Here is a 23,067-nt window from a genome sequence, read left to right on the forward strand (position 1 = left end):
CTCATTACATAAACATATTTGATAATTGTACAGTAAGGGGGGTATTGTCAAAATTTCACCTGTAGTAAGTCAGTGTGGTCACTAGGAAAGCACTACACCCTTTGGAACACGAAAAAATACTTAGGGTGAATTACAGTAATTTTTAAAAAAACATATTTGTCAACTGTACGTACAGTAAGGGACTTTTTGTCAAAATTTCACCTGTAGTAAGTCAGTCTGGTCTGTAGGAAAACACTACAACCTTTGGAACACGAAAAAATACTTAGGGTGAACTACAGTAATTTTTTCATAAACATTTGTCAACTGTATACAGTAAGGGACTTTTTGTCAAAATTTCACCTGTAGTAAGTCAGTGTGGTCACTAGGAACATGCTACAACCTTCGGATAGTAAAAAATCCCTTTAGTGAATTAATGTAATTTTATTCTAAAAATATTTATGTACATTATGTACAGTGAGGCAGGTTTCCTAAATACAATCATTATAATGAACTTTTTATTGTTGCTAAAGTACAATCAATAGCATTAGAACACATAATGTGAGAGAGATTTGCTGGTACATCTGTACTTTGCAAAAATGTAGTTGTCTGTTTGCACACAATGGAAAAAAAAAAAACTTTTTAGACGGTCCCTATCTTCTTTACCACACACATTGAATGTTCAGTGAACAGTCGCAACTTTGTATGCCATTAAAACAATATTTGCCCATTTTGATCGATTGTGGACAGTGTTGTAGTTCACCATCTTTGTCCTAAAGATCATGTAGCTGCTTTTATTTTGCAAAAATTTGCTTTATTGCGCTTGTTATTGAGACAGTTTTTAAGCAAAAAAGTGCGAATGTGTGAATATAAAACCAACTTTACCTAAGTAAAAATTCGGACATTCGGAATACTATGCCTGATGACTTGACACATTCAGAGGTGATGTATATTTACACAATATTTTTCTAATCTTCAGTTAAATGTGGATTTTAGGTCTCTAGCTTGTTCAGTGATGCATACCCAAAAATGAACTCTGCATCTGGAGGCTGGCTTCTCTACAAAGCAACTGGTATGATCTGTAAACTAACACAACGGGAACTAGTTTTACATTATCACACAGTGCAGATAGTTTTGTGAATGTCATTTCATTTGTATTTGTACATTTCAATAGATTGGCACTGACAGTATTTTTTTCTGTTTTAAACATAATGAAAAGATCATTTGCAGAGTTAAGATTGTATGACAATCTTACTTTATTTTAGTTTTTTGTTTGTTTTATTGTTAGTTTATTTTAATCTGTTATTTTTTGTAAAGTACTTTTGTAAACGCTCATAGAAGGCACTATATTAACAAAGTTGCACTTGCAATTACATCATATACAGTTTTAATGGAATTGGATGGCATTTTAATTTCATAATTTTTATTTATTCAGGTGGACAGGGTAGAAGACGGTTAAATCTAGTTCCTCCAGAGTCTGAAGGCTACTGTGGGAGCACAATTAGAAGTGCAACTGGAGGGGGGAAAACAATGTTATACATTGTTCCATTACAAGATGAGTTTGACCTGTCACCTCTACCATCTGATGCCCAGGAGTTCTCTCAAATGCCTAAAGCAGAATGTAAGAAATGCTCCAAATCTATGCCACTACAGATTCTTGCTCTGCACATAAAGGAATGCAACACTGCTGAATATGAGACTCTTTGACTCAGAACCAGAGGTAAGATACATTTTTGTTTAAATAACGATTATGGTTTAAATTTTCACTTGTACATGCATTTTCAGTTTAGTCCAGTTGGCCTTCTAAGCCCTGATATAATGGAGCCACAAAAAGAAGAAATGTCATGGTATATTACTTAAGAAAAGTATCAACAGTATTCTTACTTAATAATGTACTTGGAAAACATAACTGATATCATAATGCTGTCTAAAACACTCCATTTTAATCAAAATTTGACAGTGAAGAGGATGTGCTGCGATGGCTTGATGCTCAAGTTGACACCTCCAACAAATTCAGTATCTGTGTGTCTAGAATGAACCTCTTAGAAAGAGGCATGTCACTGTGGAAGCGACAAAAGCTTAGCTCCCCAATCCACACTTTAAAGGTGACATTCAAGGGAGAGGCTGGCGTCGACACAGGCGCTCTCCGTAAAGAATTCCTGACAGGTGAGAATTTTTTCATCTGATACCCTTGACCACAAAATCTTTGCAATGTTAATTCATTTGTCCTGCTCAGATTGTTTGCTGTCTCCTTATTGGAATGTTGCTGAATTATTATTTTTTTTTAAACTATATAAATGATTAGTGGAATAAAGACCCGGCTCTTTGAAGGAGAAAATGGTCAAGGAAAAATGCCTAAGTACTCATTAAATGACCTTGACAATGGCCTGTTTCGGTAAGTGTCATTAAAGAATTTAAGTCATTAAAGAAATAGTTCATCGAACATTGTTTAGATTAGACTTATATAAGGAGTCTATAAAAACAGAAAATTCTATAAAAACTTTTTCTGTTGAAAACAAAGTTATTATTTGAACATTATTATAGAAGTTCAATTCTTTTTTTTTTTTTTTTTGGCAAATAATCCAATTAAGAGCAAATGCCTTATGAACATTAGTTTTAAATGTACTTGTTGACTGTTTAAGTTGTATTTCATGATTTTTTCTGTCCTTGTTATATAGAGTTGCTGGGGAAATTTTTGCCGTTAGTCTCGCACAAGGTGGTCCAGCTCCACGATTTCTACAGGAATGGTGTTACAATTACCTATTAAGTGGAAACCTTGAAAACATCATGATGGATAGTGTTAATGACATGGAATTTTCACCACTGATTAAAATGGTAGCCTATATCTGAAAACAATTTGTAATTATGTAGTTATCTGTTGCCATGCACCTTTTATGAATCTTTCAAGAAAATCTAAAATTCTTTCTAGATTGAGGAGACTTCAGACCGGTCGAATTACTGTGAGCAAATTACGAGCTGTGGCTACACTGGCCCTATAAATGACCAAAACAAGGAGAATATAAAGAGGTATCACTTTATGCATTTCTTAAAGGGACAGTTCACCCAAAAATGAAAATTTGATGTTTATCTGCTTACTCCCAGGGCATCAGAGATAGGTGACTTTGTTTCCTCAGTAGTACACAAATGATGATTTTTAACAACCAATCCAGTCAGTCGTATAATGCACGGCAATGGGAACTCCACCTATAAAAGAGTAAAAAAAGACATGCACAGACAAATCCAAATTAAACCCTGCGGCTCGTGACGACACATTTATGTCCTAAGACACGAAACGATTGGTTTGTGGGGTCTTAACACACTCTGGTGCCGGAAGTGATCTCTCGCAAGAAACAAAGTCACCTATATCTGATGCCCTGTGGGTAAGCAGATAAACATCACATTTTCGTTTTGGGGTGAACTATCCCTTAAAATCTATTTTCCAAACAATGCAAGTAATAATTTAATTATTAGATTGTAAAACCATGTTTGCTTCTGTTCTATAAAGGGCAATTGCAATGCATGCCGCTGCTCGAAGAACTCTTATGCTTCAGCAACTCCGTGAGGGTCTCCAACTTTACCATCTAGTGGACATCCTGGAGAAGAACAAAGAAGTGTGCCGTGGCCTCTTTGTTTTTGAAGGTGGCAATGATCAGGTAAGGTACATAGCTTTTGTAAAAATCGTTAGAGCAGTGGTTCTCAACTCAACTCAAGTCCTGGAGACCCTCTGCTCTGGGCTGTGTTTCCCAAAACCATTGTCACCAGTAACCTTGGGAATCACAGCCCTGCACAGTTTGTATGTCTGATTCAGGTCATCAGCTTGCTATGAGACAGCTCCATGAACTAAACAGTGTGTGTCAGATAAAAGAGACATACAAAATGTGCAGAGCAGTGGGTCCCCAGAACTGGAATGGAGAATCACTGTGTTGGAGAAACTCTTTTGAACTCCTATCTTTGAATACTGCAAACAGAATTTTTAGATGATATTTGGCTTTTAATTTTCTCTCTGGAATGTTTTTGCAGGTGGACTCTCATTACATTGTCACATCTTGACCCACAAATGAGTGAGAGTGGCACTCTAAAGCACAGCAAAGAAATGCAAATCTTGAATAACTTCCAGGATTTTTTAATGGAACTTGAAGGTAAGTTTGTTGTTACTCAAATGTTAAAGCAATGTCTATTTTTAGATACTTTAAATACATTTATGTATGTTTACTGCCCTAGATGGAGATTCTGAGGATGAGGAGGCACTTTCGGTGTCAAAAGTAATGCAGTGGCTGTCTGGTCAAGCACATAGACATCTGCTTCTTTCAGAGAGACAAGCTTTTCAAATTACTGTTCTATTTGACCATACATGCATGGAACGTATGCCAGACCACAGAATTTGCTACCCTGTTGTCAGTGCATGCACCCAGACAATCACATTTCCCACTGCACATTTAACAAGTTTAAATGAATTTAAAGAAAACATGAAAATTGCAGTGCAACAGGGAGCTTACTTTTACAGGGTTTAGAACAGATTTGTTAATACACTCTTACGTCCTTTTACTTGTTTAATTTGACCTCTTTAAAAAAACACAACTTTATCATTTATTATCAAAAGAGTGGCTTACAAAGTTTTAAATTTGCACAACATTGTTATGAAGTTAGTTTTGCCAAAACATTACATGTGATGTTCTTGTGAATTAGATTTCTGATGCAACTACATATGTTTTCTAAGTTTCTTTTTTTAATGTTAGAAGTCAAATGTTAGTAAAGCACAGTCTTTGAAAAATATCAAGTGATTGGACATAGAGCTCTCTGTAGCTCAGTGATGATGTCAGGGGATCAATTAATCCCTGCAGAACAGCAAGGCTCTGTTCAGATAAAGGGCATTGGATCTCTGGAACCACCACACCATCTTCTGGGTCAGTATCAGAAGTTTGCTGTTGACACAGTTGCTCGATTATCTGCAAAATCAAAGAAACATTAAGTAGGTGAAAATGCCAACTGTTTTGAAATATTGTTAATGACTTCCACGTTTTTATAAATTCATATAACTTTGCTCATGTTCAGATCGATTATTAAGATGCGATTTAAATTATACAAATCACAAGTGGTCAAGTAAGGCACATTTACAAAGGGGTCTGCTACCATGCTCCTGAAGAGCTATTATTGTAAAGACATTAAGCAAAATGTGAAAAACAGCTAAATATTATGCCAAATACCTTAAGATCCAAAAATAATTCACACAGGTTTTTAATGAAATAAGGGTGAGGAAATTAAGAATTATATAGATTATACACAGATAACATGATTAAATAGATGATTAAAGAATACCTCTACATCTGGATCAGCTACTGGAGTCTGCAGCATTGCCAAAGCTGATTTGGTGTAAGATTTGCTTCTGTTCTGATAGGGGGGTTGTTCCAGCTCCCAGTGAAGCACTTCAGGTCCAGTTTCAGGCGTGGAAGAATTGTGTAGTGCACACAAAAGAGGTGTAGTTGATTTGACAGATCAAGCACTCCATCTTCTACCATTGCATGCAGGATTTCGTAGTATTTTGATGTGACGGCTGACCACACATCACGCCACAGGCGCTCAATTCTTTAAAACAAAACAACAACAACAACAACAGACTTAAAGAACAGCAAACAGACTGAGGTGTATTGTAATGCCACACATTAACATGCCTAATAATGATGTCATCAAGTCAGGCAAGTGATTTTTTTTGGGCCCCACCAGAAACAACAATAACAACAACAACAAAAAACAGAATTTGCACCTTTGATTGTGAATGCTTTTTCCGGCAATGAAGCTACCTCGACCAGTTCCTCGCACTGAGAACATGCAATATCGATGTTTTCAACTCCCTGGTCACCACGTACTCTGGAAAAGATTTAGGGAATATTCATGTAAAGTTAACTTTAATACTTCAACAAATATTTGCAACTGGATTTTAAAGTCATTAGCTTTCAAAAATTATAAACATAGGTCACTTTTTATAAAGACTGAACACTGCAAGATTTAAAAATACCAAAACTCACTTTTTTGAAGAATTCAAAAACCTTTGGTAAAGGTTGAAGCATATCTAATATCATCATTTACTCAGTTCTATGAATCACATTTTGCTTTGTGCAAAGATAGTACCAAACAATGATATCACACAACATGATGTTTTATTATCAAAATTCAGGCGGAGCAGGTTCAGATAATTAACCTAATTAGCACAGGTGGAGAGCATTCAGTTAATTAACTCAACCAATGATGAGGTATAAATACAGCAGACTTACCTCTGTTCATCTGAGAGTTTATCAGCATCCCTCCTCCACCCCATCTCCTCACTTCTAGTTCTATCTATTTTTACCACTCTGGGTTGAGGCCAATATTCAGAGCTTGGAGCCCTCCCCCCGGACAGCGCGCCAAATACACTTAACCTTTATTCTATTGAATTATATGTACATGTGAACTTGTGAAATGTAGTTAAGTAAACTCCTAAAATAAAGACATCACCTGTTAACAGTGTTCTTACCTTGAAGGCTAACCATGTTTGTGAACACCCTCCAGAAAGAAGGAGAAGGCAGTTGATGCCTTGTTGTTTTCAGCAGCATCAAGGTGTAGGATCTATGAAAAAAAAAGGGTTTAGGAGAAAGATTTAAATATTTTTTTAATAAAATTTTCAGTTTAAATAGACATTTTAGAGACCAGTGTTGCAAGTAGTATTATATATATATAGCCCAGTTTCTCAGACAAGACTTAAACCTAACCTAAAATGCATGTTTGACCTCCAGTAATGGTCTAATGGCCCCTTTATTAACTCTACTTAAAAGTTCTAAAGGCCTGCTGGCTTAATCTAAGCCTTATCTGTGAAACCAAGCATTTAAAGGGATACTTCACCCAAAAATAAAAATTTACTCACCACTTACATATCCTCCACTTGTTCCAAACCTATATGAGTTTCTGTCTACTGCTGAACACCAAAGAAGATATTTTGATGAATGTGGCTAACCAAACAGTTGACAGCAGCCACTGATTTCCATAGTAGCTCCTGTAGACCTGTAATTAAAGCTTCTGGGATGTTGACATAATTTGATGCAGTAATTGCCAAATCCAGTTCTTGCTGAGCAGTATCCAGGAGGTAATCCACAGTTCTCAAGGAAGATACTGTTTGTCAAGCTGGCCCCTTTATTATGTTCATTATAATGAACAGAAGATTGAAAGAACACACCCTGTCTGTCAGAGCCTGCTATTCCAACATATGAGATGAAGAATACCTAAAGTCGATGGCTACCATCAACTGTCTGTTTACCCAAAATATCTTCTTTTGCATTCAGCAGAAGAGAGAAACTTATATAGGTTTGGAACAAGTGGAGGGTGAGAAAATAATGACAGTTTTCATTTTTGGGGGAAATATTTTCAAAGTTTCAAAACAGAACAAAGTCAGAGCTTGACAAACAGTACCTTCCTTGAGAAACCATCAATCCCACCAAATATCACAATATTGAATCTAAAAAACTAAAATATGAACATAAGACATACATAAGACATAAACATGAACATAAGACATACATAAGACATATAAGATATACCCTAAACTAAATGACTGTTTGTAAGCAGTTTAGGGTATATCTGAAGGCATTTTTAATGTGTACATGTGTCATTATGTAAAGAAACAAGAAAGATTTTCTGTACATGTGAGTGTAAGAGAGAAATACCCACGTGATTAGCTTATGGTTGGTGTCCACATGAATTAAGGACAATGGTGCAGGAACAGAGTAGCTTCTGCGAGCTATAAAACCAAGCTGAACCATTCTGGCCAAAATTCCAGCTCCATCCACCCGTCGCATAGAGGCCTTCAGTAGTGAATATAATCCACCACCTGTCAAAAATGATTGATTGACAGGTACCACGCCCCTTCCGGTGACAGGTACCCGCCCCTTTTGGCATAGGATCAAAGAGGTCATCAGAGAACAAAGGGAGATTAAAGGAGATCAAAGGGTTAACCTTTGACCCGGTTAGCCCTTGATCTTGTTTTTGACAGCTAGTTTTGATTGTTTGAAGTCTTTTGATGCCTTTTGATATTGACAGAAGGTGTTATAACAATATGTCATGGTATCTGACAACTAGTTTGATGCCTTTCTATATTGACAACCTAGTGTTTTATAGGTTATAACAGGACGATACTCTTACATATCCGAGCTGTAATGTGAAACTGATAAGGATAAACTGTGGAAGTTTATCTCACACACAAATGTTGAAAAACCATTCATTTCTTTAAAAGAATATAAATGTTTATAAATAAATAATATAAAATAAAGTTCCCTTTCGTTGTCACTCCGAGTTAAGTCGGATGACGACGAATGGGGTTTCGCTTAGAAATCCTATCATCTTCGAGTATATAAAACGAGCCAATGGCAATGAAATGCCATGGGTCTGTGGAATTTGCATAGCGTAACTCCGCCCCACCCTGGGGGTATATAAGGAAGTGCGCTGGCAACATGCGGATATGTTTTCGCTTCGGAACCAAGTTGATGTACTTCACTCCACAGCCAATCCTGAGATTCATCTCTTCATTTCTCTTCGAGACGAGCCTCTCTCCAAGTGTTGGTGTGACAGCGAGTTCCAGCGAGTGCACATTCCCTGCTTATCTGTGCAGTGATTTGCCAGTGTTTGTGTGTTCTCTCCCTGGTCGCTTCAGCATTTGTGGAGAAATCTCCTTTCTAAAAGAGCTTGCACGCGGCACGTCTTTTTAAAGATGCCTCGCCCGTGCACTTCTGGTTGCGGTCTATTTGTTTCTGACTCTGATGGGCACAATCGCTGTCTTGTGTGTCTGGGCTTAGAGCACGCTAAGGCAGCGTTTGTGGATGAGTCATGTTCCCATTGCGGGAACATGCCAATCGCACGGTTACGGTCGAGACTCAATGACCTTCATGGTAGAGTTCCCTCATCCGCACCCCGATCTACGGGCTCCGCGAGAGCTAGTACTTCGGCTGGCGGCCAGGGTGACCTGAGGATTACGGTGTGGGACAAAGCGCCGACTGTTCCACGCTCCACACCGTCCTCTAGTGCCGTGCAACCCGCGAGTGGTTCAAATGAGCCCGCAGTACAGTCCTCTGACTTGCCGCGGGTCTCATTTGGCGCTCCAGAGGAAGATTCAATGTCGATCGCTGCATCACAGGGTGGGCAAGAGTCCTTGGGAAGTGAGGATTCGGCTGTGCTGCCACCTTCGGGTGTGCCAGCATTGCCCGAGTCTGATCCCGAGATGACTGCCATGCTTTCCCGGGCAGCCGCGGCCATTGGGCTTGAGTGGTCCCCGCCACCTGGTCCGGTGCGCTCGCGGCTGGACGATTGGTTTTTGGGTGCCGCCGCTGATCCTCGTCAGCGCGCGTCCCCAATGCCTTTCTTCCCGGACGTGCATGAGGAGGTCACGAGGTCCTGGAATGCACCATTGTCTTCTCGTGATCGCTCGGCGACCTCCTCCGCCCTGCCTCCTCTCGATCAGGGGGCCGCCAAAGGGTACACTGGGGTTCCCCGGGTTCAACGCTCTGTTGCGATGCAGCTGTGTCCTCAGAGTGCTTCTTCCCGTGGTGACCCGAAGCACCCCTCCAAAGCCTGTAGGTTCTCTTCCACGCTTGTGGCGAAGGCCTATAGAGCTGCGGGGCTGGCGGCCTCCTCACTGCATGCCATGGCGACACTCCAGGTCTACCAGGCCCAGATGTTGCGTGACATGCACGAGGGGAGGACTGACCCAGCGCTCTTTGATGAGCTGCGTGCCGCCACCGACCTTGCTCTCCGAGCGACGAAGGTGACCGCACCCTCCCTGGGTCAGGTGATGTCCACTTGCGTGGTCCAGGAGAGACATCTGTGGCTCAACCTGGCCGATATGCGTGAGGCCGAGCGGACCCGGTTCCTCGACACTCCCATATCCCAGGCTGGCCTCTTCGGCGGAGCGGTTGAGGACTTTGCCCAGCAGTTCTCGACCGCCCAGAAGCAGACTGAGGCTCTCAGACATGTCCTGCCCCGACGGCCAGCTGCTGCCTCCACCCAGCCGTCGGCACAGGTGCCTCAGTCTGCTCGCCGCCGAGGGCGCCCTTCTACGGCTCCCGCCCCTCCCGCACGGCCCCAGCAGCAGCCTCCATCCGGGTCGCGTCGTGGAGGACGCCGTAGGAAGGCGCCACAGCCCTCTCCCGCCCCGTGCCCCGCTAAATGCCAGGCCAAGCGGCGCTCCTGAGACGGGCTGCTCAGAGAAGGCGTTGAGTTCTTCCCAGGAGCCGGTAGCAGGGCCGCTCCTTCCCCCGGTGGAGGGCCGGGGGAGAATCCTTGGTTTTTCCCACCCCGCTGCTCGTCCCACGACGGGCAGCACCCTTTTGTGGTCAAAGAAAGAACTCACTCCCCCATCTCTGAGCACACAGAGTGCCCGGATGACAGTGCGCGCCGCTCACGAGCCTCGCCACTCTCGTCCCCCTCTCTCGCCAGTTCCCTGCCAGAGCACGCCCCAGTGGGACGCTGGTCCTCCCCTGGCCTCCTCTGGCAGGACGCGGCTAATGACCGTGCCCCCGCACCGGGCCGCTATGCCACCCACGCCTGGGCCGGTCATTCCGCCTCGCTGCACCACCGATTCAGTTCGCGCGGTCTCCTCCCCGCTTCAGGGGAGTCCGCTTCACTATGGTCGGTGGCAATGCCCCGGTTATGAGAGCGGAGGTCGCTACCTTACTGGCGAAGGGTGCGATCGAGACTGTCCCTCCAGCCGAAATGAGGTCCGGCTTTTACAGCCCTTACTTCATTGTACCGAAGAAATCCGGTGGGTTACGGCCAATCCTCGACTTGCGCGTCTTGAACCGCTCCCTTCACAGGATGCCGTTCAAGATGCTCACGGCCAAGCGCATTTTCGAGTGCATACGGCCGCAGGATTGGTTTGCAGCGATCGACCTGAAGGACGCCTACTTTCATGTCTCCATTCTTCCTCGACACAGACCGTTTCTACGGTTTGCTTTCGAGGGGCAGGCATACCAGTACGCGGTTCTCCCTTTCGGGCTAGCCCTGTCCCCTCGCGTCTTTACGAAGGTCGTCGAGGCAGCCCTTGTTCCCCTTCGGGAACACGGGGTTCGCATCCTGAACTATCTCGACGACTGGCTAATCCTAGCTCACTCTCGAGACCAGGTTTGCGAACACAGGGACCTTGTGCTCCGGCACCTAGCTCGTCTGGGCCTTCGGGTCAACTGGGAGAAGAGCAAACCTTGCGCAAGATCAGGGAGGACGAGGAGCAGGTAATTTTGGTTGCCCCGTATTGGCCCAACCGCACCTGGTTCTCAGAACTAGTACTCCTCGCGACAGCACCTCCCTGGCCAATTCCTCTGAGGAAGGACCTGCTTTCTCAGGGACGGGGCACCTTATGGCACCCTCGTCCCGATCTTTGGAACCTCCACGTGTGGCTCCTGAATGGGATGAGGCAGGTTTGAGTACCCTACCACCAGCGGTGGTGGCTACCATCACTTCCGCTAGAGCATTGTCCACGAGACATGCCTATGCGTTGAAGTGGAACCTCTTCGTCAACTGGTGTTCTTCTAAAAATCTAGAACCCACGAAATGCCCCATCAGTGTCGTGCTTTCCTTCCTGCAAGAAAGGTTGGAGCAAAGGCTGTCTCCCTCCACCCTGAAAGTGTATGTTGCCGCCATTGCCGCACATCACGACGCAGTTGATGGTAAATCCTTAGGAAAGCACGACCTAATCGTCAGGTTCCTGAGGGGAGCCAGGAGACTGAATCCTCCTCGTCCTCCCCTCGTACCCTCTTGGGACCTCTCAGTGGTTTTAACTGCCCTGCAGAGTGCTCCCTTTGAGCCTCTGCAATCAGTGGAGCTTAAGTTCCTGTCAATGAAGACAGCGCTCCTGGTTGCATTGGCCTCCATCAAGAGGGTAGGGGACCTGCAGGCATTTTCGGTTGACGAAGCGTGCCTGGAATTCAGACCGGCTAACTCTCACGTGATCCTGAGACCCCGGCCCGGATATGTGCCCAAGGTTCCCACCACACCCTTTCGAGACCAGGTGGTGAACCTGCAAGCGCTGCCTTTGGAGGAGGCAGACCCAGCCTTGGCACTGTTCTGTCCAGTATGCGCACTCCGTGCTTACGTAGACAGAACGCAGTGTTTCAGGACCTCAGACCAGCTCTTTGTCTGTCATGGTGGGAAGCTGAAGGGAAAGGCTCTCTCCAAGCAAAGGTTGTCTCACTGGATAGTGGACGCCATTGCTTTGGCATACCAGCAGCAAGGTCGACCATGCCCTCTTGGTGTGACGGCCCACTCCACCCGGAGTGTGGCATCCTCTTGGGCTCTAGCGCATGGCGCCTCGCTAACAGACATCTGCAGAGCTGCAGGCTGGGCGACACCTAACACATTCGCGAGATTCTATAATCACCGAGTGGAGCCAGTTTCTTCTCATGTACTCGCTTCAACTAGCCGGTAAGAGATTCTGCTCAGGTGTCTTCGCTTGCTTGCCATTCCTCTCCACGGACGGGATACGTGCGATATTTTCCTCAGGTGAGCCTAATAAGCCCTGAGTCTCCTCCAGCACTGACGACGTCAACGCCAGAGTTATGCCACCGGCAGCTTTCGCGCTTGGCTAGGTGCCTCCATGTGCATGGTTCCCCTCCGGGCGACCCCCACATGTGTATTCCACTGTAAGCCTCTTTGAGCATGTGTCTTTCCCTTGGCAAGCCACCTTGCCACCCCTGGGGTTGAAATATTCCACCTGCGGCTGGACACCCCAGTGTTATTCCGTATGCAGCCCTTCGGGGTCATATGTGTATTCCAAGTCCCCCCCTTCGGGTTGGGCATGATTGCATATTTCCACTGGATATGCTTCCCAGTGTACCTTGGTATTCCTGTGTTAAGTAGGACTCCTTCGTCCGTGCTAGTCTCACGACAGGGAGCTCAGACTTACGCAGGGCACTGGAAGACAGTCGAGAGGTGGCGTGATTACACTGGGAACCCCATTGTCGTCATCCGACGTAACTCGGAGTGACAACGAAAGGGAACGTCTCGGTTACGTATGTAACCCTCGTTCCCTGAGTAGGGAACGGAGACGTTACGTCTCTCTGCCACTTCCGCTGTACCGCTGGAACGCCTGAGTTCAGTCTCGGCTCCTCAGCGAAGACATATCTGCATGTTGCCAGCGCACTTCCTTATATACCCCCAGGGTGGGGCGGAGTTACGCTATGCAAATTCCGCAGACCCATGGCATTTCATTGCCATTGGCTCGTTTTATATACTCGAAGATGATAGGATTTCTAAGCGAAACCCCATTCGTCGTCATCCGACGTAACGTCTCCGTTCCCTACTCAGGGAACGAGGGTTACATACGTAACCGAGACGATCTTACTAAAGCCTCACACCAAAAGTTTAAATAAAAAATTGCAATGAGTCTCTCAAAGCACCGTCTCAAAACATAGGAGACGTGACCATCTGTGTGTGTGTGTGTGTGTGTCTGTGTTGTGTCACGGGATTCCCCCTGCCACCCTTTGCATTTGAGCTCTGACATCTGAAACGTGCTGTTCAGACACTGTGATTAAACAACGTCATAAAAAACATTCTATCCTTTAAAAGAATATAAATGATTATAAAATAAAGATCTTACTAAAACCTCACACAAAAAGTTTAAATAAATGTAGAACTATCCACTGAGCCAACCATTTCAGTTTAAATAAAATGGAGTCACAAAAAAATTGCAATCAGTTAAATGTTTAGAGAGTGGAAGAAAAAAAAAAACATACAGCTTATGAAACAACGCAATGTATGAAACGAGTTCACGAAAATAAAAAATCATCTTACATGTTTAGAAATCAGGGCCCTCTGGCCTCTCTTTACACCAGCGTTTGACCTGCGGGGCTTTCAAAAAGCATCAGCCAAAGGGTGTGTGGGCCTTATTTTAACGATCTGAAACGCAAGTGTCAAAGCGCAAAGCGCAAGTAACTTTGTGGGCGGGTCTTGGCGCTGTTGCTATTTTCCCGGCGGGATAAATGACTCTTGGCCAGGCGCAAATCTAAAATGGGTTGGTCTGAAGTAGCTTCATTATGTCACGGGCGAGTGAGCGAGAGACGAGGATTCAAGTGCAGAGAAGATTTAATTAACAAACACAGACAAAAATACAGAAAACTCAGAACTCAGAAAATCAACAGACAGGAACATCAAAGACAGGTAACTCGGACAACGAACCAGCACAAGACTACAAACACAAGGAGGCTAAATAGGGGAACAACAAAGGAGGGTAACGAGACAGACAGGTGGGACAAATTAACCAATAATCAGATAACAAGATGGGAGGGGCTAGACAATAGACAGGAGAGCACATGGCACAAAACAACAAACACCCATGTGCAGCACAAGACAGAACAGACACGTGACATTACCCCCTCCTTAAGGAGCGGCTACCAGACGCTCCACTAGGGACGGGAGGGACAGACCAGGGCGGGACGGGAGGGACGGGGGGCCAGGTCCAAGAAGGGAAACAGAAACAGGGGGTAACAGACTCAAAGGGGCCAGGGTGACACAGACAGTCCATCTGGTGGCCGGGGCGAAACAAGCAGTACATCGGGTGGCCGGGGCGAAGCGAACAGACCGTCGGGCGGCCGGGGCGAAGCGAACGGTCCATCCGGCGGCCAGGGCGGAGACTTTCCCTCGGGCGGCCAGGGCGGAGACTTTCCCTCGGGCGGCCAGGGCGGAGACGACCCCTCGGGCGGCCAGGGCGGAGACGACCCCTCGGGCGGCCAGGGCGGAGACGACCCCTCGGGCGGCCAGGGCGGAGACGACCCCTCGGGCGGCCAGGGCGGAGGAACTGGAACAGACGCCAACGGCTCAGGAACTGGAACTGGCGCCACCGGCTCAGGCACTGGAACTGGCGCCACCGGCTCAGGCACTGGAACTGGCGCCACCGGCTCAGGCACTGGAACTGGCGCCACCGGCTCAGGCACTGGAACTGGCGCCACCGGCTCAGGCACTGGAACTGGCGCCACCGGCTCAGGCACTGGAACTGGCGCCACCGGCTCAGGCACTGGAACTGGCGCCACCGGCTCAGGCACTGGAACTGGCGCCACCGGCTCAGGCACTGGAACTGGCACCACCGGCTCAGGCACTGGAACTGGCACCACCGGCTCAGGCACTGGAACTGGCACCACAGGCTCAGGCACTGGAACTGGCACCACCGGCTCAGGCACTGGAACTGGCACCACCGGCTCAGGCACTGGAACTGGCACCACAGGCTCAGGCACTGGAACTGGCACCACAGGCTCCGGTTCAGACACAGACAAAGACACAGACAAAGACACAGACAAAGACAAAGACACAGACAAAGACACAGACAAAGACACAGACAAAGACAAAGACACAGACACAGACACAGACACAGACACTGGCTCCGGCTCAGGAACAGACACTGGCTCAGGCTCAGGAACAGGAACAGACACCACCGGCTCAGGCTCAGGAACAGACACCACCGGCTCAGGCTCAGGAACAGACACCACCGGCTCAGGCTCAGGAACAGACACCACCGGCTCAGGCTCAGGAACAGACACCACCGGCTCAGGCTCAGGAACAGACACCACCGGCTCAGGCTCAGGAACAGACACAGGCTCGACGGCGGCCATCTTGTCAGAGGACACAGGCTCGACAGGCGTGACGTGAACACTCTCGGTGGCGGCCATCTTGTCAGGGGACACAGGCTCGGCAGACGTGACGTGAACACTCGCGGCGGCGGCCATCTTGTCCGAAGACACAGGCTCGGCAGGCGTGACGTGAACAGGCTCGGCGGCGGCCATCTTGTCCGAAGACACAGGCTCGGCAGGCGTGACGTGAACAGTCTCTGTTGCGGCCATCTTGTCTGAAGACACAGGCCCGGCAGACGTGACGTGAACAGGCTCGGCGGCGGCCATCTTGTCCGAAGACACAGGCTCGGCAGGCACCATCGGAACTGGGACCACCGGAACAATTATGGAGGGAACCCTTCTCCTCCTCCTGTGTCTTGAGACCACCGGAATTGGGACCATCGGACTCGGGACCACCGGAACTGGGACCACCGGAATAGTCACAGAGGAGGTCTTCCTTCTCCTTCTCCTCCTCCGTCTCCGGACCACCGGACCACCTCCTCCGATCTGATCACCGTCTGACATGGTGCTCTCCTCCTCCAAAGTCCTCTGAACACATCTGGAGAAATATTCCATTAGGGAAATGGAATTTCCCTTCTCCTCTGAAGAAGAAAAAATCTCGCTCCGCTGAATCCACACTTTGGCTGGTTCGTTCTGTCACGGGCGAGTGAGCGAGAGACGAGGATTCAAGTGCAGAGAAGATTTAATTAACAAACACAGACAAAAATACAGAAAACTCAGAACTCAGAAAATCAACAGACAGGAACATCAAAGACAGGTAACTCGGACAACGAACCAGCACAAGACTACAAACACAAGGAGGCTAAATAGGGGAACAACAAAGGAGGGTAACGAGACAGACAGGTGGGACAAATTAACCAATAATCAGATAACAAGATGGGAGGGGCTAGACAATAGACAGGAGAGCACATGGCACAAAACAACAAACACCCATGTGCAGCACAAGACAGAACAGACACGTGACACATTATTCATAGGTGTGGTTTGGGTGTAACGTGAAATAAACCAATCAGAGCGTCATCTCACAGTCCCTTTAAGAGCAGACGCGCTTTTTCTAAAGCGGATTCCTATTGTAACGGCGGATTTGCCAGGCACGCGCCAGGAGCGGTTCACAGCCAAGGAGAGCAACGCTCTCGTCAGGGACGTTGGGGATGGAGAAACCCACCCAAATTAACTTCGGTTAAAAAGGCATATGATAATTTGGGTAAATGTGTAAGCTAGATGTAGCCTATGCTTTTATAATAAATTGTCTATCTATCTATCTATCTATCTATCTATCTATCTATCTATCTATCTATCTATCTATCTATCTATCTATCGTAATAATGTATGATTTGCAAAAAATGAAAACTGCTGCTTCTGTGTAGATGAGAGAATCAAAGTGTATGCGTTGTGCACACGCTACATTGATTATGGCCAAGCATGCACCCTTAAAATAGCATATGAATAACATGCGCAACGTGCCACTGACTTTAAACAAATTTTTCCTGGTTAGTGGCGCAATTGTTTTCTAAACCTGCAAAATAGCATGAAGGAACGTTTGCGCCGGAACACGCCTCCTTTTTTGCGCTGAACCGCCCAGGGAGCGCAAGTTCATTCCCTAGTTTAGCGACATGCTTCTGTAGAGGGAAAAGCGCGCTTTGCGCGGGTGCAAAATAGGAATGATACATGCGTCGGTGTACAAAGTCAATTGCGCTGGGTGCAAGATAGGGCCCTGTGTGTGTGTGTGTGTGTGTGTGTGTGTGTGTGTGTGTGTGTGTGTGTGTGTGTGTGTGTCTGTGAGAGAGTCACACAAATTCAGCGATCAGGATATCAGGTGCTGAGTTTATTTATAAGAAGTATAATCTTAAAAGTTTAAATGATATTTTTTTAAAACAAAAGACTGTTTAAATAAAAATCTTTAAAGTTTGAATACATACGCATCTTCTATTTACCTTTTAGAAGATTACTGTAATGATTTTGTTTAAATTGAACCTAAGGTATAATTGTTATTAAACAATGTCTGTTCAAAAACTTTAGATGGTTGAAAAACTGTGCTTAGTCGTCTTAAATCTCATTTATATGAAAAGATTCAATCATAATTTTTTGTCCGTGTGGAGTTTCAATTTTTATGGCTTTCCATAGCCATGATGATTTTTGTACCGTAACTGCATATTCGATCATGTACACCTAAACACGACCATCACAGAAAACTATAAAATAAAAAAATTATTTAATATCATTTCTAAGCTGTATTGCACGCGCGCACACACACGGTTCTAAAAAATGAACTAATCTCTATGTGCATCATGTCACAGCGTATGTAATGTTAGTCTGCTAACGCCTTTCCAGAGCCAAAGTTTTGTTCGTACTAAATTTATAATCGTAAAAGTTTAAATATGATCTTTTAAAAACAAAAGACTGTTTAAATAAAATCTTTAAAGTTTGAATACATACACTTCTTCTATATACCTTTTAGAAGATTACTGTAATGATTTTGTTTAAATTGAACCTAAGGTATAATTGTTATTAAACAATGTCTGTTCAAAAACTTTAGATGGTTGAAAAACTGTACTTAGTCGTCTTAAATCTCATTTATATGAAAAGATTCAATCATAGTTTTTTGTCCGTGTGGAGTTTCAATTTTGATGGCTTTCCATAGCCATGATGATTTTTGTACCGTAACGGCATATTCGATCATGTACACCTAAACACGACCATCACAGAAAACTATAAAATAAAAAAATAATTTAATATCATTTCTAAGCTGTATTGCACGCGCACACACACACGGTTCTAAAAAATGAACTAATCTCTATGTGCATCATGTCACAGCGTATGTAATGTTAGTCTGCTAACGCCTTTCCAGAGCCAAAGTTTTGTTCGTACTAAATTTATAATCGTAAAAGTTTAAATATGATCTTTTAAAATTAAAAGACTGTTTAAATAAAATCTTTAAAGTCTGAATACATATGCATCTTCTATTTACCTTTTAGAAGATTACTGTGACCTAAAGTATTATTTTTACTAAACAATGTCTGTTCAAAAACTTTAGATTGTTGAAAAACTGTACTTAGTCGACTTAAATCTCATTTATGTGAAAAGATTCAATCAGCATTTTTTTTGTCCAAGCTGGGGTTTCAATTTTTATGGTGGGGGCTTTTCATAGCCATAATGATTTTTGTACCGTAACCGCATATTCTATCCCGTACACCTAAACACGACCATCACAGAAACCTACATTTGTACATTTTCAAAAATGAAATAAATAAATAAATAAATAAATAAAATGTAAACAAAGTTTTAGCTAAATAAATATATAAATAAAAACACCTTACATTTTTAGAGAGTCACAAAAGTCATCTCACACCTGTGAAATGTTCAATAATTCCTTAAATTGTATCTGTGAGAAAATGACCACATAGGCCTATCTTCAGAGAGAGAGCAACAATGAAAACATTTAGAAACTGTGAACCTGTAACCTGTAACTGTAATGTTAGTCTGCTAACACCTTTCCAGAGCCAAAGTTTTGTTCGTACTAAATTTATTTCAAAGCATAATCGTAAAAGTTTAAATGTGATCTTTTACAGTTTTTCTCAGTCGCTTTGGTGCATTTCTCATAACACTATTTACATTTGCACAACAGTTAATGCAGTTCTCAAAACAATTAGTACAAACTGCAAAACCTAGTTGATAACCTGCAAAAGCGTGTCACTTGCTCAAAATGGATAGCTCATTCCTCAAAAGCAAGTATTTATGTCAATGAATCTGTCAGTGTCATCAAAATGAAAAGTCCTGACACCATCGTTTATGAACAAGATAGTCAAATGGCTTAGTCATGTTTTCATTATGACAGTTTACTCTGTAAATGTTTTCCAATGATAAAAGTCAGATCTTGGTGACACTACCTGAAAATGCTCAAGATAGCACTATTTACTATTTGCACAGCCATTTGAAAAGATACAGTAAAGTTAAACATTACTGTATTTATGAGGTAACTGAGTACAAGACACTGAATATGTATGTTTCACATTTTTACTGCATATGCTCTTTGCAATTCTAATTTGTTCACAGCATTGTGCAAAAGAAAAAATACACCCTTATTTACAACAAACATAAACTCCCTTTGGGTAGAGCTGTGCACAACTGTACACAATATTGCAGTAGGCCTATATACTGTATTGGAACTGAACATACAACATACATAGGACTGTAATCATTCATGCACATCCAGACGTTCCTCTCTGTCTGGTCACATAATTTCATTTACATCCCAGCGAATATCATCTCTTGCTCAATTGCAAATTGTTCAATTTAGGAGACTTGTTCAGGATTTTTTTTTTATTATTATTTTTTTAAATGACAGATTTTGACAACTAGTTCAACATTTTTGTATGTAATGACTCAAGCAATGAAATGAGGACTATTAGTTTTATATGGAATGACTATTCAGCATTCACAAGTATAGTTAATTTTGACTGACATGACATAAGCAAATGATAATGTTGTAAAACAGCAGAGAGTTGTATGAAAGCAATTGATGCATGTCCAAAAGCATTTGTAATTTGTTGGAAGGAATGAGAAACTGCTACTATGATGTGCACAAATGACTAAATGTTGTGGAGGTTGAACTAACTGTTGTGCAAATGTAAATAGTGATGTGAGAAATGCACCAAAGCGACTGAGAAAAACTGTAAAATGAAAGATTGTTTTAGTCTGAAGTTTAAAGCTCTTAACTTTCTTTCTTTAAAAAAATCTTTAAAGTATGAATACATTCATATCTTCTATTTATCTTTTAGAAGATTACTGTAATGATTTTGTCTAACGGTGACCTAAAGTATAATTGTTATTAAACAACCCAGTGGGCATTTGATGTCAATTTGACATCAAATTGATGTCAAAATTACGTCAAGAAATTGGTCAAAAATGACAATCAAATTGACGTCAAAGTGTTGATGTCAATTTGACGTCAAGAGTTTGACCTCTGCTGATGTCATTTTGCCAAACAAAAAGGTGAAACGCATGGCCGTACACTTATTACCAGCTTCACTTAAACTAACCAGATTTACTTTATTTAATTTCCGGTTTAAATAAATATAATATTTAAATAGTTTAAAATATATTAAACATATTTTGATGACACCATGATGGTGGTTAGCGTTTGCTTTAGTTGTTCTCTTGACCCTTGACTCTTTAATATAAAATTTTCTCTGGCTGCTATAACTGTGTGTTTATAAAGCACAATTGTTGTAGCTAAAAAAGCCATCAGAAACTGAGATCAGGAGATGTTGGCTGTTTATTGATGAAATCATCATGTAATTGCCTGAATCCCTGATCATGTTCAGTGTCTAATGCTTTGATTATATGGGATTTGTGGTTTAAAAGCGGTTTTATTCATGACAGAAGTAATTTGATTCTACAGCATATTTAGCGGTGTTGTTTATCAAATAATGCACTTGTTTTTTAAAAACTATTTAGTGCACAAAACCCTGTCATCTATGGCATTACTTAGATGCACACAGACATCAAGAAACAGCGTATGAATCTCAACAATGGTGACAATCAAACAAAATATCCAGATAATCAGATCAACTCCAGCCGCATAATTTATTAAAGCCGCAATGCATGCTGGGAGATGTGGGTGAGTTTTGATTGGTGGTACCCAGCATGCACTGCAGCATGAAGCATTTCATTGATTGTCACCATTGTTGAGAGTCATACACTGATTCATGATAGCTAAGTAATAATGTTAAGTTTAATGCATTAAATGTTTTTAAAATCCTTTATTAATTAAAAAAACATTCTCATGCTGTTAAATTAAATGGCTTATATTATAATACAACATTAAAATCACAAGTCCTATATAACCAAAGATTAGACACTGAATAAGATCAGCGATTCAGGCAATTACATGATGATATTGTCATCATCTTCAATAAACAGCCAACATCTCCTGATCTCAGTTTCTCATGGCTTTTTTAGCTACAACAGTTGTGATTTATAAACACACAGTTATAGCAGCCAGAGAAAATTTTATATTAAAGAGTCAAGGGCCAAGAGAACAACTAAAGCAAACGCTAACCACCATCATGGTGTCATCAAAATATGTTTAATATATTTTAAACTATTTAAATATTATATTTATTTAAACCGGAAATTAAATAAAGTAAATCTGGTTAGTTTTAAGTGAAGCTGGTAATAAGTGTACGGCCATGCGTTTCACCTTTTTGTTTGGCAAAATGACATCAGCAGAGGTCAAATCTTGACATCAAATTGACATCAACACTTTGACGTCAATTTGACTTTCATTTTTGACCTATTTCTTGACGTAATTTTGACATCAAGGTGCCCGCTGGGAATGTCTGTTCAAAAACATTAGATGGTTGAAAAACTGTATTTAGTCGTCTTAAATGATTCAATCAGCATTTTTTGTCCATGCGGGGTTTCAATTTTTATGGCTTTCTATAGCCATAATGATTTTTGTCCCGTAACTGCATATTCTACCCTGTACACCTAAACACGACCATCACAGAAACCTACATTTGTACATTTTCAAAAATGAAATAAATAAATAAATAATTTAATATCATTTCTAAGCTGTTTTGCGCACGCACACATTATTTTACACACTCTATTTTAAATGAAATTATTATTAATAAAATATATAACCAATGAATAATAACACATGTTACTAAAATGTACAAAGTTTTAGCTATAAATATATAAATAAAAACACCTTACATTTCCAGAGAGGTGAAGTAGTTCTTTATGCAACGATAAAAAACAATCCAAAAAGCAAATAGTTTAAGTTGTCATAAACAAATAAACCAGCCCAAGATCCTTCAGAGATAAACTACAGTTTGAAATAAATGTTCCAGACCCTCACAGAGACGAGAGGACTTATAGACCAGATGAGCCTCGGGAGATAATGTCACAGTAAATCTAGTCCGCGTTCCAGAGTTTTATACTAAATTCATTTAAAAGCATAACCTTAAAAGTTTAAATTAGATGTTTTAAAATTAAAGACTGTTTAAATCAAATCTTTAAAATCATATCTGCTATTTATCTTCTTATGTAACTTATGTACCCCAAAGCAATGTACCCCAAAGCAACAAATAAAATAAAATTCCTTATCAAAATTTATAAGGAAAGACAAGTATTTTGTTTAGGCTTGGCTTGTAGGGAATTCCAAACCTGCGTATATTCTTACGCACATAACTATAGAACCCATTCTAAATGCGCATGTGACCGCCATCAGCGTTTCTCACAGGTTCGCGTTTAAAGTCTGTGTAGAGAGAATGGTGTCGTCTTAGCGGCCCCTAATTTAATAACAAATGATCATTGCGACGGAACCAAATCAATTAAAACTAACTTTAGATGGAAATAACTTAACTCTGCTGTAAAGCCGAAACAATCTCTGTTACCTTAAATTATACGCTTATCTCTGTAAAGCTGCTTTGAGACAATCTACATTGTTAAAAGC

The 23,067-nt window shown here is 42.5% G+C and overlaps 1 protein-coding gene and 1 long non-coding RNA gene across 2 annotated transcripts; one reads left to right on the forward strand and one right to left on the reverse strand.

Annotated features, from left to right (window-relative positions):
* The first annotated feature begins 543 nt into the window (after positions 1-543).
* LOC308698098 (G2/M phase-specific E3 ubiquitin-protein ligase-like) lies at positions 544-4,115 on the forward strand. Its single transcript, XM_081377949.1, has 7 exons — positions 544-1,048; positions 1,412-2,142; positions 2,282-2,371; positions 2,655-2,811; positions 2,906-3,003; positions 3,482-3,629; positions 3,997-4,115. Exons 3-7 carry the CDS (start codon positions 2,328-2,330, stop codon positions 4,024-4,026), a joined length of 477 nt encoding a protein of 158 aa, XP_081234075.1. The 5' UTR covers positions 544-1,048; positions 1,412-2,142; positions 2,282-2,327; the 3' UTR covers positions 4,027-4,115.
* LOC308698099 lies at positions 3,916-6,150 on the reverse strand. Its single transcript, XR_014031030.1, has 4 exons — positions 6,000-6,150; positions 5,738-5,841; positions 5,293-5,559; positions 3,916-4,922 (listed from the first exon to the last, which is right to left on the reverse strand). It is a non-coding gene; the product is annotated as an uncharacterized lncRNA (long non-coding RNA).
* Between the last annotated feature and the right edge of the window lie 16,917 nt (positions 6,151-23,067).

Source organism: Scardinius erythrophthalmus (genome assembly GCF_964197995.2).
Source record: "Scardinius erythrophthalmus genome assembly, chromosome: 11".
Lineage (NCBI taxonomy): Eukaryota > Metazoa > Chordata > Actinopteri > Cypriniformes > Leuciscidae > Scardinius > Scardinius erythrophthalmus.